Here is a 19059-nt window from a genome sequence, read left to right as displayed (position 1 = left end):
CACCGGGACTGCAGGAGAACTGCTGCTGGGCAGGAGATGGGACCCAGCTCATGGGGCTGTGTCTGAGGCTGCTGGTGGTGAGCAGTGCTGTGATCCTGGGGGCTGGTTTGTGCTGCTTCTGTGGTACACAGCCACGTCCTGTTTCATCCCTGCAGAGGATGATAAAGAACAGAATAGCAGCCATGGAGCTTTCCCTCCTAGTCACAAGAGACTGCATTCTTCAAGTGAAAATCGTGCATTATTGAGATCATCACGAAAATACAGCTCACACTGGGCTGCAGCACCCTGGCTATACCATGCAAGAGATATGACAGGAAAAATGCTATTCTGGCATATTTGGTCGAATCTTTAATAAAAGCAAAATCAGATTGCTAGTTTGTGCACATTTCACCTGAAAAAGGTTCCCCTGTTGCACTGCTCAAGGGAGGCACGAGCTGAACTGTGGCCTTTGCAGAACATGTTTTTTCTGGCTAATCTCCGAACAGTGAGCTCTGCCTGGCACACAGACCTTCCTGGCTAGCACTGTACATTCAACAGAAGGACATCCCGTCCCTGTGGTAAGGCCTGTACCTCAGCTGCAGACCAACAGGCTGCCACGCGAAGAAAAGAAGCATGATGGTCTGTTTAATAGGGGAGAAGAGGCTTTGCCTTCAAGGCAGAGTTACTGCCCATGAAACCAGGTTGTGTCTTGAGAGACTCCAGGTCTGAATCCTTTCCCTGTTTACTAAAAATAGGAATGGTATCACTTCTATTCAGCAACCCCCAAGGATTCTTCATAAACTTAAACTACATTTCTTTGCTGGCTGTGGCACATCCCTGCATGATTTCTTCTCATGACAAGGACTGGTACCAGTGAGGAGAAACATTAGATCTCTGATCAGTGCTATATGTTGGAAAATAATTGAAGATAACTTGCTTCATCATCCCACACAATGCAACCCAGATCCTAAGTCTGTGTAACCCATTCTTGCCATCCCCTCCACAAGGGTGTGTGAGTGAAAAATAACCTTTCTGAAACAAGCACTGGAGTCTCCTTAGGGGAGGAACCAGTTGTGTCTGTATTGATGTCAAGAGATCTGCTCTGACTGAGCCTAGGAGAGGACGTGGCCATAGGAATGTTAAAAACAAAACACTTTTCCCCCTGTATAGTATCAGGGTGGAAGTCCTTTCCTGGTAGCAGTGGAAGCTACTGGTGAGCTGAAACCACCTGGAATTAATCCAAACTACAGATTCAGTATTAAAGAGATATCTCTCTCTCTCTCTTCCCCCTCACCTTAAAAGCTCCCCACAAACTGCTTGCAGAGTATTTTCTAAGTTGCCTGAAAATCAGTGGGCTACCAAGTCAAAAGAAGAAACTCTCCACCCTCAGCACACAGAGCCTGGAGGAAGTGGGAAGCCCCGTGAAGACAGAATTTACTTGCCCCACAGAAGCCACAAAAACCAAGCATTCAAGACCAAGAGCCGCTCTGCATATGCATGTAAAGGCAGAAGTGTGCTATCTTTGTATCTGTGGACCCAGCACCACTCAAAAGCTAAAACTTGCGATGGCTCCCTGCACTGCTTTTCCATTACCAGCAAAGCCAGAAATAGTCACCTCCTCTGCCCCAAAATGGATAGAAGTGCTGTAGATATTACACTGCAGTCTATTTCAGCTCCCCGTGAGATGCCAAAGCTATTCCTCGCCCCTTTAATAAGCCTGAGAAATCAGACTTGGCGTAAGTACCAGGGGGAGGAAAAACAGCCCTAATTTTTCAAGCTATATTTGTGCCTCAGTAGGGTTTTTTCCACTCTGTCTTCCTCTGGTTCTGCAACAATGGCTGGTTCATTTTACCCGGGAATCCCTCTCCTCTAGATAATGATGAGTGACGCAGCAGAAGAGTCTTTTCCTACAAAGGGCTGAGGACCAGCTCTGTTGTGCCATGACAGAGACTCTTTCTCCATCCTCTGCTGCAAACATCTCCATTCTTCAAGTGGCCTTTCCTGACTGGGAGATGTTGCCTCCAGGGACACAACAGTATCACTGACAGAGCGGTGAAGGCAAGGCGTCATCCAGAAGACAGTAGATGTTGTTGTCTGCCTTCAGCCTCTGTTTGCCAAGCAGAAGAACCATAAGCCTTTCGGAAAAAGCTTCCAAACAATGACCTATGCTTAAAAGATGACTCAGCTGAAATAGCTTCAGTGGTTTCTGTTTTCCAGCAACATCAAGGAGATACCACTGAAGATAGGCTGGTGGCCCTTCTCCAGACACAGCAAGATAGTATGCCTTTGCCTCATCATCATTCACAGCGAATCCTCACATCTATGAATAGATAGTAAAGCATTCATGGCCTTTTAATAAGGGCTTAGAGAGAAAGAAAGTGTCAGAAATTGTGCAGCAGCTCCTGGGGGCAAAGGAAAGAGGGGTAACCATAAATGTCTGTGGTGCTTCCTGCTCAGGGCTTAGCTGCTCTGGGCTTGGCACACACTAAGGCACTTGGGCAGCTTTTGGATCAGAGTTGGCCTTATCCTGCCAGGTTGGACAGGGCTTTGAGTAACTTGGTCTAGAGGAAGGTCCATACCCCCAAACTAGATGGGGTGGAAGGGACCTTAAGGATCATGTGGGGTTCTATGATTCTATGGCCTGAGTGTACTTCTGCCTGCAGTGTATCACATGCATATATTCTGATGACAAGAGTTAGACATGATTTCTCACCACAGCACCCAGAAATATTTCGCTCAGCTTACCCACAAAGCTCTCCTGCCTGCATTTAACCCCTCTTCAAGATCCACACACGCTCAGTTGCACTTCATACCATCCCTAACTCAGAGGTATTTGCTGCCCTGACCTCTGATGCTGTATCTGCATTTGGGCAATGAGAGGAACCGTTCCCTGGAGCAAGCCCAGCCCTTGTTAGGAACTCACCATGAATAAAATACAGTTACAAGAATCTGTAAACCTAGAAGGTCAGGTCTGAAAGAGTAAGAGCAGAAGGCTGGAGAGGTTATCTGCTGTCAGGGCTGTGCCCACAGTGGCTGCTGCCTCACACTGTTAGATGGGGATCAACAGTGCTGCCCCCAGCATGGCTGGTTCCCATCTCCCACTCCCCTTGCCTGCCAGTGCTTCTCTGCATGGCATCTTCACCTGACCAAGTAAGCCAGTACCTCAGTCTCATCCTTGCACCCTAATTCCACCAGATAAGGGACCAACATCAGGACCAATGGTGTGGTATTTTTTTCTTCTTTAAACTGGTGCAAATCATGGGATCTTGCAGAAGATCAGTTCTTAACAAAAATGCAGATGACCTATTTTTGTTCCATTGGTAGAGGCACTTAGTGTTATTTTAACAGCTACAAAACCCCTCTGAGATTTTGTCCTAACTAGGTGCTAGTCAGGAAGAAACTTCTGACATATTTAAAGCACTGAAAAGTGCAAGCAACGGCAACTATTTCTGCCAAAGTAAATGACCATAGACATTATCTGACAATGTTGTTTTTTAACGGCTAAGCAAACGTAACCCATGCAGTGTAACTGAATCTGCAGGGTCACTGCAGCTTCTGTACTTGCCTGTCAGAGTTTACTCCCAAGGGTCTTGGTCAAAGTCCTTGAGTCTCTGGGCACGAGTGCTTATTTAGCAGGATCATCATTAGATAAGCCCCTTGAGGGAGAATGGGATCTATTATATCCCTTTGGCTACATTTAACAGGAAGCACTGGTGAGAATGAATTCCTACTGTAGATGGGAAACAGAATAGACAGCACTGAAAAATGTAGAAACAACAACCCCGACTGAGTGTGTCATATCCCTACCATGGGATACAAGCTATTTTGTGCGCAGGAACCCTGAAAACTGCCCAGCATGAGAGGCAGGGCTGTGCTCCTGTTTTCTACTGAAGCAGTAGCTTCAAAGGTGAGCGAAAACTCCCTGTAGCCATTAGTTTCCAAATGTGGGTCCACAAGACCATGGTAGGTAATGTGCAGCTGGTCCCCAGATGATGTTAGTGAGCACGGTCTTGGCATTTTCCATGAGAATATTTGAGGGCTGACAGTCTTGCAGACCAAAGTTTGGGAACTGTTGTTCTGTGAAACTGTTTCTAAGGAAACAGAAAGCCTGCTGAGATGGGATTTGTTTCATCATGTGTGTGCATCACCTAGCAAGGTGCTCTCTAGGCAGCACTAAAATACAAATAATACCGTAATAACATGACAACAGTAATTATCATCAGTTCCTGTAGTCCTTACTGCAGGCTGAGTGCATGAAATCCAAAGCACTCCCAAAGCCAGCATCTTTCTATTTTTGTCAGGTCCTATTCAATTCTGAATACTACGTCTTCCCCATCCCTTCAAGCCTTCACTGACGGAGCTCTGGAAAGAAGACAGCAGGAAGACCAAGGACCTGGGGACGCAGGGCCACTCACCATCATCTGCCAGAATGTGCAGGTAGGGACCCACAAACGCATAAATCACAGTTTTTCCAGCAACTGGGTTTTCCCTGACAACTTATCCTCTGGTCTCCTTTCACTGCCTGCATTCAGAAGTTACAAGGTCTCTACAAGCTTTTGAATGACATGATTAACCGCAGGCACAGAAGACATCGCTGTACCCAAACCCACCTGTAGCATGGGGCAGCAGGACCCCATCCTCTGCTCACTTTAACAGTTTTATACCAGCATACATTTACTAATTTGAGAAGAGTTTCCTGTACCCATATTTGCACTGGGGTAAAGCAAGAGGTGCCTGGTCCTGACTCCTCTTAGTAAATCAGATCTCAGAAAAACCCTTGCAATTTGATGAAGGTCAAACATCCTGTAATTTTTCTTCCAGCCCCTGAGAATAACCAGCCAGCCAGGACCTCAGAAACGCTGCCTGTTTGTCTGCAGACATGGGGAAAGGATGGATGTTGTTTTTGGGAAGTACTGGTTGTCACAGTGTTTTGATGCCAAAGGTGAGTTGGCTCCCGTGGGTCTCTCAGGCCCTGGGTTTAGATGAAGGAAGGAGAGTGGCAACTGCCTGGGGCAAAGCTTAGATGGAAGCTGTGATTTCCTAACACAGAGTGTTGCCTTGAGCACTTAGGAGTGGCAGAAGACCTCCATGCAGAGCTCTGCGATGATAAGGCTGCAGTCAGAAGCAGAAACACAAGCCAGGGAGTAAATACTGTATTTGCTAATATTTGGGAGACCGTTGCTGGAAAGATTACATTAAAGTAACATTGCCGAAGAGCATTTTCATTTTGAAATGAAGTCACGATGGTAGTAGTCAGTGTCCACTGCACACATGTACTACCATCAGGAAAATATTTTGCCCAGCTGACACTCAGTCCTAAATGAAAATAACACCACTACAGGTACAGTTCACAGTGCCCTTTGGGGCATAAGCTGGAGTTTGCGACCTAGGAATATGCTTGAGTTTCAGACTTTAGTTACCAGACTGTAACTTCAGGCCCTGTTGGTATTAGAGCTGATAAGAAACTTGTCAAAAGGTCTTTTTCTGTTAAAAAAATGCCACTACCTTGTAGTCAAGATCATTGGAAAAAAGGATGATTTTACATCTACCTTCTTTCTAAATTTTGTTTGAAGAGCTCTGACATTTTAGCCTCCTGTAAAAATGTAATGTTTGAGGTATCTTTTGTTGTGGGATAGAAATTATTTTCCTTTGGGGAAATCTGTCCTAAAGATAACTTTAAAACCATTAGCAGCAATCTCTGCTGATTTTGAACTGATACAGCTGCGGAACTTAATTTTGTCAGATTTCCAATTGGTATACATGGGAAAAACTGCTCAACAGCCAGGTTCTAGGGTGCAGACGTGGTGAAAGAGGGCAGAAACAGGTGTGATGGCTCTCTGCCTCTGTCTGATGAAATAATTCCAGCAACTGCTTCTAACCTTTCCCTCACAGGAAGGTATATGCGTAGTAACCTGAATATGCCTCACAGCTTACCTCAGAGAAGCGGCGGTTTCAGGGATTATGAAAAAGATGCGCCAATCACCGTGCTGGGCTGTACGCAGGCAAGGCTTGTTGGTAAGTTGTCCTCAGCAGAGAAGAGCTTGCCCAGGAAGCTTTGCCACCTTCCTCCCACACACCCAGCCAGAGAAGGTGCAAGGCAGAAAGAAATGAATCGGGTACCCTGAACTAACAGGATTTAGACGTTTTGAGAACCTTTGCAAAGTCCCTTCATGTTCCCCAGCAAGCCCCCTCTTTCAAAGAAACCTCTTCTCCTTGAGCTGCTGCAGCTGGAAAAGGGACAGCACGCAAATTGCAAGGTGTGGTGTGAAATCAGAGCCATCAGCAGCGCGGTTGCAGAGCGTTCACTACTGCCCTGTAAGCGTGCCACACTGGGAGATGCTGTTATTACTAATGTTGGTGAGAAATGTGGCAGTGTGACAGTCATCTCATGCAAAATAGGCTTTTTCCTTGACTTTGACAATTAAATTTTGACCTGCAGTTTGCTACACCAATATACTTTTATCAGCCCATCTGGCTTTTTGTTTATTTGGCAAAAAACACTGCCCAAATTATTTCGTGTTCTCCCACTCCCCCATCCTTGTTGCTGACTTCTGAGCCTGTTACTTTGTAAACGGACAGAAAATCACTTGGTAGTCGAAGAGCACATATTGAGCATTGTGATTAGAGGAGCCCAGCCCCTTAAAGACATGAGCTTCAGAGAACAGTACTTAGCATTTTCCCAAATTCAAATCCTTTAGAGTACTTTGTGTTGGTCACATTCAAACTAGGGCAGCTAAAATTATACTTGCTTTTTAAACAAAAATAAATCACTGTACAACAGCAGGATGCTCAGGCTCCTGGTCACATGGCATCAGGGTTTGCAATATGCATGTAACAGAAGGCAAATCTGGGAGCAATCACAGCACACTTTGCTGGTATCATTAAATGGGTCCGAGTACGCAACTGCATACGTGACCCAGACGCCATCAACCTGCCAGCACGGCTGCGGCATGCCAGCCATCTGCAGGCAGCGGCTCCCTGCTGCAGCCACACAGGCTCGACCTTGACAGTTGCCGGAGCCATAATTCCTCTGACGGCTAAAGCAAATGAGCAGCTTCCTCGTGACAGAGAGCTGTTAGATGTGCCTCTCCTTCTAAATTACCCCGCTTCACTCGAGAGATTTACAGATCAGTTTGACATGGTTACAGCCATCATTAAACATATGAAGTCAAGGTAAATAACCCCTTCTTGCCCCCACTTCTTTGTCGTGCCTCTTCAAATATAACAAAATTATAATTCTTTTCTTACTACAAGTCCATGCAGTGCTGAGCAGATTCCTGTTCTTATTTGCTTCCCTTAGGCACTGCAAGAATATTAATAACCCTAATAGTGGAGTTGATTCTTATCTCATTTTCAGTGATCTTCCACCTGTGTAATGGAATGGTAATTTATACTAGCGAAGAGTTGAGCCAATTGAATTAATTTGGGTTTGAGTTAAGTTGAATCATTCTGATTTACAGCTTATAAATGAAATTAAATTAAATTCAAGCTCTGTACAGTTTTTCTCAGCACGCTGTTTGCTTTTTGGCTAAATCTAAGAGAAGCAGAAACTGAGAAAAGCTGCTGTGATTTCTTTGCATACTGGTTAATTACCTAGATGTAATTACCTAGATTACGTGGAGCAAGACACAGAGAAAAACGTATCTGGGATCCACAGTTGTGCATATCACAGTGCCCAACACACCACTGAAATAAAATACAGTGGGTACATATTTCCCAAAACTCAAGCAGTGCAGCTGGGAAGCTGCTTTAGTTCCTTGCTGGATGACAGACACCCTGCTGCTGTTGTTGTTAAAATGCCATTTGTCTGGTTTTATTCATGGATGTTTGAAACTTGCTTGCAGGTGAAGCCTTGCTAGAAACTAATACCATTGTAGACTACATCTACAGCTCCCCATCCCTACGGTGTGTACAGACAGCACACAATATCCTGAAAGGTAAGACCCTAACAGGCAGGAAAGGCTGCTTTCTCCTCACTTTCTGGGAAAAAAACACTGCCAGCCAGATAAAAGGGATCCTGGCATGGGAGACCCAAGTAAATGGTAAATCAGGGTGAGGTTTATTTCCACGGCCGTATAAGTTACATTAGCGCAACACTGTCCATAAGGAGCCCTTTTCTAACTGCATGGGATGACAAGTGCTTAGGCAAGTGGTATGCTGCCCCCGACACCAGCTGTGGTCAGGGCTGGGTTTATCGCTCTGCCCTGCAAAAGCCAGATGTGCGTTCAGGATGGGTGGACGCAGCCAGCTCAGCACGCCCTGTGCCCTTGCCTGCTCACGCTCCTGCAGCTGCTCATTGCTGCATGCTCCCACAGCAATTGCTACCACCAGGAAACTTGCTACCCCCAATAAAAATACTTTACTGTGGAAACTGGGAAGGGAGGTAGTGACAGAGGCATGAGATGCCCTGGCATTGGAAACAGTCAAAAACCAGCTCCAAAATACAGTCACACCTATGCTCAGTATATTGCATGTAGCTGCTGGCCAGAGGTTTACATTCGCTGGCATATCGTATGCCAAGTACATAAATTAAATACTTCATCTTTCATAACTACTATTAATCAACTGACTACTTAGAGGAAAAAAAATAATAATTTACAATCAAACCAAAGTATTAAAGCTGCAAACTCTTGCTGCCTTCCTCTACATCTGCTTTCATTGAGATCTGGTCTCCTTTCTCCCTTTTCCAGGTATGCAACAAGAGAACAACCTGAAAATTCGAATAGAGCCAGGCTTGTTTGAATGGACCAAGTGGGTCTCTGGGAACACACTACCCGCCTGGATACCCCCGGTGGACTTAGCTGCAGCTACTCTAAGTGTTGATACAACCTACAGGTAACAGAAAGTGGGGTGGGGAGGGTCTTGAATTGCTTTTTGGCTTTGTGTCTGAAGAGTAACACTCTGCTGAGTTTCTAATACAAGCAGTGACTGAAAGAGATGCTGAGGCTCCCAGAATAAACTTGGAGCAGGCTGGAGGCTGCTGTGTTGAACATGACCTGAGAACAGCTTGTTATAAACCAGATTTCCCAGATCACTGACAAGGTCCAGCTATATTGCTGATCATGGAGGTCCTCTTTCCAGTACTCCTTCTGTCCTGGGCATCTTTCAGGTGTCCAGGAAACCCTCAAAGTATTTTTGTTTTAACCCTTTTCCTAAAACTTCATAGTTTGGGGTCAGATAACAGAACTAGTTTTGCTGACTCAGTTCCCTGAACATCATGTTCATAGACTGAACTGGATCCTAGGCCCATTCACATCTGCCCTGCCCAGGAAAAAGCTTGTCTGGCTCTATTATGATTAGCATTGTGATGGATCTTAATTGTAAATTTTGCATCACCCTGGGGAACATGCTTACATCTGTCAGGAATTCAGGGTCTGCTGTGACACCAAAATGCAGAGGTTTTCTATCAAAGCGGCTAAACCCTAAGCATTTATCGGTTCTCAGCAGTTACATCTGAAACATTTCTAGTGGAAATAATTGCAGGTTTCTGAGTCAGGTTTTCATGGTATTCAAACTAAAGCCAGTTGGTGAAAGCAAACAAAGTAAATGTCTGGGTGAAAAACATCTGCATGGCAAATGGATAAGCACCACTGATTTCTTCCTCCTGCTTTGCAGACAAGAGAAAGATAATTCACTCTGCTTTCAAGGGCTCTGACAGAGCTGCTCCAAAAGCGCAGAGCTGACCTCCCAGAACTCAGCATTTTTGCCAGCCACCCCTGCGGCTGCAGAGATCAGTCCTGGTGCCTGGTTAAGCTCCATATCTTGAACTCATGCCCTTGCTGCCAGCCTCTGCTGCTTTCCTTCTACCCAGCCACATGGCCATACTTCTGCGTTCCCAATATCATTGCCAACAAACACCTCAGAGCTGGCGGGAGCAACCTGCAGTCTGAGTCTGGAAGGAAACTCAAGACTTTTCTGACTCCCCAGCGAAGTATCGCAGCCATGGTGCCCTCCAGCCTAACACATAAGTGCTTTTTACTGTAAGCTGCAGAGAGAAAGGCTAAATAAAGCCCAGCAGAAAGTCATGTGGCAAAGAATAGACAAGATGACCTGTTCAGGCTTCCTACTCTCAAATTTATGATTCATTTATACAAGCCAGACTCAAAAAGCTCCCACAAAGAAGGAAGCTCCAGAAAGGTCATACAGTCCCAGTCTTCCACTGCACCTCACTGTTGAAATATCTGTATCGCTATGACTTCCTGCAGTCTTGCTCTTTCCATCTTAGTGTGAGCCTGATCGCCAGCTGAGCAATCTCAGATGAAAACAAAACATTTATTATACACACATAGTATACATACATAGGAGTTCTACCTACATGGGCTTGGTGACAAATACTTTGGGCTGGGCTTTTGTGGTTGATGGTATCATCAGAAACGCTGGTATTTCCTGGTGTCCCAGTGCACCCGTGCATTTAGGAACCTCAAGTAGAATAAGCAGTTGAAATATTAAAACAAACAAACAAAAAAAACTAAAGAAAAAAACCCTGATTTTTTTCATACTTAATTATACCATAAACCCCTTGCATTGTGTCCTTCCAGTCTGCAGCTACATTTCCAACACTCTGAGAGTATCTAAATAGAAGTCCTTACACTGAATTTATCCCTGAAAGGGTATCACATGGCTAACACTCAGCAGAGCAGCTGGATCACAGGAGAGTCTCTGCTTCAGAAAATACATGCCTTCTGGGAAGACTATAATGAATATTCTCAGCATAAGAAAAGAGCCTGCTCTTGTATGGTCAGCTGGTTAGGTGGGGGACTGGGAGACAGCCCTCCTGGAATTCTCTGTCTCCTCTCTCATGGGTAATTCCTGTAGATAAAACAGATCGCTGGATGGAGGGAAAAGTTAGGTCTCCTTGCAGCACAGCACGAAAATAGAGCCTTCTGCTGCCAGTCCCTTGCTTCTCTGTGCACATCAGCCTACTTGAGCTGATACAATTGGCCAGAGTCCTGCCAGGCAATTCACTGAAACGCCCTGGCCCAGGAGGAGGCCGGCTAATTCCAGGCATTTCCCAGCAATGCAGCTTTACAGATGGCCAAAGCAGCTGTTTGCCTCTGCCCTTCACCGTCAAAGCATCAGCAGTGAAGGGAGCCAGCATCTGGCTTCTCCACACTCCACGTTTCCCCCTGTACCTGCCTTGTCACCTTAGACAGACACAGTTGTTGTCAGCCCCCCCTCTAAGCTGGAAGCTGTGGTAGCACAGTGCAGACCTCAGGCTGCCAAAGACAGCTTGGGCGGTGGCTTGTGACGCTGCTGGGACCTCACAGCTCCCAGCCAGTGGAGCCGACCCATCTATCCGCAGGCAGCTGCATCGACACTGTCCTTGTCCTGCTGCCCCTTCCTGCTCACCCACTCCTGCTGGGTACAAACTTTGTTCTCCTGCCACTCACTAACTTTATGTGGGTGGGTGAGCCCTGAAATCTGCTAATCACAGGACACATGCCTAAATAAACGCAAAGTGGCATCGTTGTTGCTGCATGCCATTGCAAAAGCAACACAAGTATAATCAGCATGTTGTATGCTGCCTCTGCTAATTGGTCTACATTAGAGGAAGCAGTTACCATTTTCCCCGGATAACTGTAATACCTTAATGCAGGAATGGTAAACATCTCAGCCCTAGACTTTAAAAATAATCCTAGCAGTCCTGACGCAAGATACAGTTCTGGGGATCTGGGGAATTAGAAGAGCTAAAGAAGCAGATACTTTCAGATGAATCATAACTTGCACTTAAAACTTTATCCCTTCTTCCAATTTACCATACTTGTTTTTCTGCTCACAGACCTCATATTCCTGTCAGCAAGTTAGTGGTTTCCGAATCTTATGATACATACATAAGTAGAAGCTACCAAGTAACAAAAGAAATCATCAGTGAATGTAAAGGCAAAGGTAAGTGCTCCAGAGCAGATGGAAAACACAACGGGCTCTCTGGGATGTGAATGCCGACATTCCTGACCAGTCTTTCCCTCTTCAAGGAGACAAATCTCCCTCCCTGAATCTCTCATCCCCTCTCCCAGAGACACTGGAAAGTCCTGTATGTGTCTGAACTATGAGTTCAGATACGCTCAGCTTACAAGAAAGGTCCATAAATTTAAGTAGCAGAATTATTTTAGGGATCCTTACCCAATGCAAGCTGTCTGTTTCTCAAGGGAATAAATAAGCCATTTACACTTTGCTGCCTGTTACCAGCATCAAATGAGGCATCTTTCATCCCCTCTCCAAGCTACTCTTCTGAAATATATTACCCATAAAGACTGTAGAGAATTTCTCCAAACACAATATTGAAATAAAAAACCCTCTAGCCTTTAGTTTTCATTCACAATATAAGATTAGGATGTTTCTAAACTCTGGTTATTTCCCTAATTTCATTTCACCGATTTGTCTCTACAATAAGCTTTTATTTCAATAGCTTGCACACAAACTTCAGTAGCACAGCATGGCATTGGTTGTAAAGGATCTTGGAATGGAAACCTAAAGCTATCAGGGTGGAAAACCAGCAACTGAAATTAAAGTGCTTGTTTTAATCAGAATTAATTTTTGGGTAGGAGAAAAGCATTTGCTTCACAAGACAGCTGAAATCTCATTGGAATTCTTGTTTTCTTCATAAAGCCATTTTAAAACTAAGTAGCACCGAGTTAACCATTATCCTGCAAACTGAGAAATGCTTTAAACATGCTAATAAACGAGGTTTTTTTCCCCCCAGTACGCATAGTTTACTATGTTGTTGTATTATGAACTGAACCCATTTTGAACATTTTTAATTGGTCCGCTTGATCCTGGGCACCAGTCCCTAAAGCTGGCTTCACCTCCCTCCTCAGCCTGTGTTTCTCACTTTATTTCAGGAAATAACATCCTGATAGTGGCACATGCATCCTCCCTGGAGGCTTGTACCTGCCAGCTCCAAGGGCTCTCGCCACAGAACTCCAAGGACTTTGTACAGATGGTCCGAAAGGTAATTACCACCAAGGAGTCAAGCTCGCTGGCTTTACAAAGAGAAATTTGCAATCTGCTTAAGCAGGCAGAGGACACTTTGTTCCCCTCGTCTCATTATTGTGCCTGTTACTATGTTTCACCCATTTCAGCAGTCAGAGAGTAAAGCAGATTGGTTTAAGAGGCTTATCTTAACGTGTCACTTCTGTAACAGATAGCACGGGATCAGATGCCCACCTACAAATGGGCTTGCAGCGACTCTGCTTTATGCTTGTAGATACCAGGGGCTGTACAGAGGCTCCCACAGTGCCCTCCAGTGCCGAAAAAACCCGAACCACAATTCACAGGGCACTTCTGCCCTACACCACTTCCCCTTCTCGTTTTATTCTAAAGAGCTGTTAACTGACACAGAAAAGGACTGAAAATTGTAACAGGGGCTCCTGCCTTCATTCCTTTACTCCAGCCCTGCCTGGGGAGACGGCATTATCCCCTGCCAGCCTTGCAGACACTCTCTGGGATGTTCGCAGCCGCTGCTTGATCTGAGCATGCCTGAGCCAGAGTGGCATCCCTGTTTCTCCTCCATAGCTGTGCTGGCCTTCAGGGTTTGGGACCATGCCAGCCAACAGGGCATCTTTGGTTTCAACTGGCCCATATTTAAACTACATTACAATGATATAACCTGTCTTTCCCAGTGTTTTGCATGTATCGTGGTGCACAAAGTCAGCGGAGTCCTACAGTCATCTTTTGAAAATGGCCTTTGGGGAGAGGGAAAGAGAGAAGGCAGTGAAATGCTTCCATAGCAAAGCAGGACTTCAGCCCCTCAGGGAGCTCCCTCCTTGCATAGCTCAATCCCTGCTCACGGCCTTTATTTCCACCTCTCTTCACACAGATTCCATACTTGGGGTTTTGTTCGTGCGAAGAACTGGGAGATACAGGTGTGTGGCAGCTTACGGACCCTCCCATCCTCCCTCTCACACATGGACCAACTGGAGGCTTTAACTGGAGAGAAACCTTACTACAAGAATAGGCAAAACTAAATGAGCAAGGAAAACCCATGGCCTTTCTAAGCGTTGGAGAACGTCTCTTCTTTCTTGTGTTTATTGACAGTGGAAAAATTGTCACAATATGTTCAGTGGATCACACAAACAGCTGTTCTAGCAGATCTCTCACACAGCCACAGTCATGCAAAAATTCTCATATTCAACTAGGCAAATTCAAAAGGGAGTGATTTGAGGGGGAAAAATATTAAAATACAGATTGAAGCTCCTGCACAGCAGGGAGTCTCTAGTCAGTAGCTTGGGTAGTTTTCCAACCTTGAATGGAGCTCTGATAGCACCAGTAGCTTTCACTGCCTTCTGCACTGCATTAGAAACAACTAGCACTGTGTAAAAGTCGAGCGTTCAGGATGCTGGGTGTTTTTTCACTACTATTTTCGCAAAGCATTAGCAGGCTTGTTCAGGACCACATGTTGACACCCCCCTCACTCACAACCCCCAAATTGTCAGCACCTTGCATAAAGTCTATCACCACCAGCTGGAAATGAGAGTCCAGCATTGCCGCTACAGGCAGCATCAGATTATTCCTCTCCTGTATTTTGAGCACTGTGTTAGGTGGTGTGTTGGGCATACTGTGGATGCAAAGACTGATTGACGCTGATCCACGCCAGAAGAAAATTATGAATTTCACATCAGTTACAGATGAAGTTTGCACATCAAAAGACAGCACCGTTGTGAACAAAGACTGGGAGCAGTTTCTTTTAAGTGGAGATGAAATAAGAAGCCTTTTCCAACTAAACTTGCAGGATTTAGAAAGTTGCAGGGGTCCTTTATTTAGGTTATTAAAATCCACCCTTGTGCACAGACCCAGCCTAAAGTGTTTGTGTCTTTAAAATCAGAAGACCTTGGAAGACTGTTTTCCCTTTCATGCTGAGGTTTTGTGCTGGTCATTTACACGGTGATGGCTTTCTGTCCCTTGTGAGCTTTTTTGTCGGCCCTGGTGAGATTCTGCAGTAAGCAGCTTTCTTCAGGAGGTAATGATGGAATCAAAAAGATGCTGAATTTCAGCCTCCGCTGCATGCTTTGCTTCCTTTTCCCTAATTCCTAAGTGCCATCTGTCATAAAGACAAAGCAGAACTGAAAAAATAGTACACTTAGATTTAGGAGCATACTAAGATGCTATTTATCTTATGGGGGAAGGGTTAGGACTTTAGGAGAAGGGGAAGAGAAGGGAGCTAAAAATCAGTAGCTAAAATCTTTGAAGTCACAAGTGTATCTTAGTGCAACAGCCTGCAAGATGCCAATACCAGCTGCTTCACAGGAGAATGCAAAACACACCACAGTGGGTAGTTCATAGCATAAACTGGCTTCAGAGCGGGTTTCTTTTAGATTAATATTAAAGTCATCAGCCTTGGGTCAAAAAGTTCCTGCAGACATTTGTACAGGTCTTATCAGTGTAGGCTTGCTTTCAGAAGGTACTTAAAAATGTGTGTAAATGGGATGAAAGAGATTCAGGCATACTCCTTTCTTGCTTTGGGCCATAAGTCTGAGTATTCCCATAAATAGCATCAAAGGAAAGTTCATAAGTGCCAGGAAAGAAATTCTGGCATTCTAGGTACCCCTCTTCTGTCCAGCTTTTCTTCTGCAGAAAGTGTTAGTGTCCTCCTTTGAAATGTTTGTATGGCAGAGAAGTTCATACTGCCCAACTTTGACAAAGGTTTACTATTCATAGCAAGATCAAAGTTTGTTTTGTGTTGGTTTCTTTTAACCTATCAAGCCTTCAGCAGGACTGGTCTGGCCTTCAGCAGGATATGACCAAGCTGCACTTTCAGCAGTCAGAAGAAATAAGGAGTGATAAACTGTAATCCCTTCTTCCTAAACGAGGTAAAACACTCAGCAATTGTGATGTAACAAATCTTAAGGGGGTTTAGCTCAGCTTTGTCTCTGGGTCTTATTAGGCTTGCCAGGGAGAGCACACCAGATTCTGTACATATTTTGTGTCAGCAGAGAGCTCATAGTGTGCAATATGTACTTTGTCACAATCCATAACAATAGTCCATTATTTATACTTTTATGACTATGTAACACACAGTAGGCCATTCGTAAGTGCATTATTATACCAGGGATGTATAGTGAAAAGTCAGGGAGATAACTTACATGATGACAGAAGAAACTGCTCCTGTGCAGTTCTACTGCTGTCACTTTAGTTTTTAACTATAATTTGAACTATTGGATGTGTACAGACATTCCGAAGAGCACTTCCAGCTTGTTTTCCTCCATGCTTACTCATTGCAAAGTTGCAAAGAGTTTAAAACTAAATAGATGACAATCACACCAAAACTAATTTGGTTACTGATGCATGCATAATTCTCCAGACTGCTTTTTATTTTACAAAAAGGGCCAGCACGATGTAATTTGAGACAACAATATTGCCTGTACAGAACAGTGGAGGCTGCTGAAGTCCCACTGCAGTTAAGCAACATTACAAGGAATTTCTTTAGACAGAAGCATGAAACAGAGGGAAAAAAACCTGAATGCACAATATTATACTAGCTGATCTTTGCATATAGTAAGTAAGATAGAAGAGAGTGTTGTTTGAGAAGGTAGATGTTAAAATACTCTTCTTAAAAAAATATATATATTTTTGGATGTTTGGGAAAGTATTTTGACAATTGTAGTCTTATCTCAAATTAGTTTTTTCAGGTGTCAAGAATCTCAAAAAGAAAAATCTTATTTTCTTCTAGCATTTTGATTTTTCATAGGGGTTTTGTGTCAAGTAGTCTCATGTTGATAAGGCTTATGGGGGGGGGGAGAAAAAATTATTCCTTTAAAATTTTTAATTGAGATGTTAAGAATACACAACAATTGCTGCTTCACTTTCACTCCATTGCTGCTCATGAATGTGTATTTAACGTCACTTCAGTGTTTTGTCCCAGAATAACATTAGACTTGATCTATCTAAAGCGTGTGCAAGTCTTTTCCTTGCCTTCACTGTGAGCTGCATCAGATCCCAACAGTTCAATTTGGGTATAGGAGGCAATAGCAGTTCCTAAATTTTTCCCTCTCTTCCCAGTTAAGGAATAAAGCTGGAAAACTGCCAAGAATATGTTGTTTGTCCAGTATTTTCATAAACTGCAACTTAAGGGTTGGTCTAGAAAAATCAAAGTGCAGAATCAAATTCTAGCGCAGCAGCAGTTGGTGGGATGACCAGAAGGTCAAAACCCAAGGTATTGGAAGAAGTTCAGGATTGATCAGGAGTTTGTCCTTATTACTGGACTTTATATCTCCCTCTGCTGAAGGGGCTGGGAGGGAGCTGCAGCATGCCTCAGCCCCAAGGCTTGAGCTCTGCCTGCAAATACCTTTCTAATGTAATGCAGCTGCCAGGTCTAAAGTTTCATGCATTTCCCTTACATTTAGTGCGGTGGCCGCTACAGCCAAATACTTAAATGCTCTGAGCGCAGCACCAGGTTGTCTGTGAGCGTAAAGTGACATTGTATACTCAAATCAACAGAACTTTGTTTATGCAAGCTGAGGATCCAGGCTATAACTTCAGAAAAAAACCCCACCAAAACAACCAAACCTATTTCCCTTTTCACTCAGTTTGAACAGTTTCAGAAAGAAGTCAGGGGATGGTAGAAGCCTCTTCTCTCCAGGGAAGTGATAATTTACATCACCAAATAAGTGGTTGTTTGCAAGAATTCTGTAGGAATTATCTTTAGTGAAGGCAACACAAGCAGTAATTCTGCAAAGCAAAGAGGGCAGAAGGGATGCTAGAGTGCTATTGCCAGCATATTCTTTTGTATCTGCAGGCTGAGCCCCCCAGACAGCAAGATCTCCAGGACAAAGGTACCATGACCTTAGACTGTGCGCTAGCTGGGGCTCTTGGATAAAAAGTCAGAAGATGGGGAAGAGGTTGTGTGCAGCAGTATGACAGACTCAGCCTCTTTACATAGCTCCAGCATACTGCACTGGATGTGAGGGGTTGTAAACTTGTCCCTCTGGGTCGTGTGGGTCCTTACAAAGGCCTGATCCAGAGACCAGGGAAACAAAGAGGGATGAGGCACGATTTTCTTGGCCTACCACTGACTTAATGAGGAATTTGGAGGACTCGCATCTGTGCAGGGTTGAGCCCTTCCAGTCCCGATTTAAGAAACGCATGCAGAAGTAGGGTGAGATTTAGTGTCTAATTATATTGATGCTAATCTCAAAAAGAGGGATGCTGGACAGTTGAGTTAGGCTGTAGCTGACTAACCTTTATTTAAACCCAAAGCTGAATATTAGTTTGTGATGCTTCACAACTTAAGATGCATTGAAATTCTGTATGAAAACGATTGTTTAAGAAGGGAGCCTAAGTAGATTTGGTTTGTTTTTAAAAAAGAACCTAAGCACAGAGGAAATTATATGAACTTTAAAAACATATGTGAAACGATGGTGGTAGCAGACATGCTGAAAACGGTGAATGAACAAAGAGAAAAAAAACCTTAAGCAGTAAGCATGATTGGTTGCGTACACTCTAAATCACTACTTACTTCTCACCACTTCCTCAAATACTTGTTCCCCGGGGAATATTCATGAATCATACATGCTACATAACAGAAAATACATAGCCAGTTCCTTTCTATTACTTCCCACTAAAAGGTATTTTCTGAAGTTTCTGTGGACATCTCTTAAAACTTGATGTTATCAATGGATACTTTTTTTTTCCATGTTAAACCTGTTGTATCATTCTGTTTATTATGTTTTATAGTGTGAGCAGATTGTATTTATTTGAGAAAAATGTTTGCTGTTTAAAAAAACAATAATTGTATTGCCAAAAATAGCTGTAATTACCTGTGACATCTGTATTTTTTTATTTTGGGGGGGTGGGGGGTTGGTTGGTTGTTTTTAATCTCAGTTTCAAGTGCTAACAACTGTTAAAACAACCACTGCATTTTAATTTGCTTATGACATTAAATGGATTTCTCTGAAGTCAGACAAAAACATCTCTTAGATTATTTAATAAAGATGCCATGCACCCACACCTTGCCCTTCCTATATAAGTTCTCCTAAGTGCGTTGGACAGAGTGAATATTCTGACACAGACCTCCAAGGAGGGGTCCCTTCCGAGGGGCCCGTGCATTGCTGGGGTGCACCTGAGCAACACTGTCAGCGATTCCAG

The 19059-nt window shown here is 44.1% G+C and overlaps 2 protein-coding genes across 6 annotated transcripts in view; one reads left to right on the top strand and one right to left on the bottom strand.

Annotated features, from left to right (window-relative positions):
* Nucleotides 1-2403, bottom strand: part of LOC308054188 (uncharacterized protein) — an 80937-nt gene extending 78534 nt beyond the window's left edge. For all 4 annotated transcript variants that reach the window (XR_013924014.1, XR_013924015.1, XR_013924016.1 and 1 more), the window contains exon 1: nucleotides 4-2403. Coding sequence is in view for 1 of the 4 variants with exons in the window: in XM_080366553.1 (XP_080222679.1) it covers nucleotides 4-217 (214 nt within the window). In the remaining 3 variants the exon portion in view is untranslated. The remainder of the gene's footprint in view (nucleotides 1-3) is intronic.
* Nucleotides 1-14767, top strand: part of UBASH3B (ubiquitin associated and SH3 domain containing B) — a 71017-nt gene extending 56250 nt beyond the window's left edge. For both annotated transcript variants that reach the window (XM_080366539.1, XM_080366540.1), the window contains exons 7-14: nucleotides 4281-4416; nucleotides 4801-4921; nucleotides 5872-5994; nucleotides 7824-7916; nucleotides 8670-8814; nucleotides 11759-11865; nucleotides 12819-12928; nucleotides 13796-14767. In XM_080366539.1, coding sequence (XP_080222665.1) covers nucleotides 4281-4416; nucleotides 4801-4921; nucleotides 5872-5994; nucleotides 7824-7916; nucleotides 8670-8814; nucleotides 11759-11865; nucleotides 12819-12928; nucleotides 13796-13933 — 973 coding nt within the window. In that variant the 3' untranslated portion in view covers nucleotides 13934-14767. The remainder of the gene's footprint in view (nucleotides 1-4280; nucleotides 4417-4800; nucleotides 4922-5871; nucleotides 5995-7823; nucleotides 7917-8669; nucleotides 8815-11758; nucleotides 11866-12818; nucleotides 12929-13795) is intronic.
* The last annotated feature ends 4292 nt before the right edge of the window (nucleotides 14768-19059 follow it).

The sequence above is a fragment of the Falco punctatus genome (assembly GCF_963210335.1).
Source record: "Falco punctatus genome assembly, chromosome: 16".
NCBI classification, from domain to species: domain Eukaryota; kingdom Metazoa; phylum Chordata; class Aves; order Falconiformes; family Falconidae; genus Falco; species Falco punctatus.
This window is presented reverse-complemented; position numbering and strand designations above follow the sequence as displayed.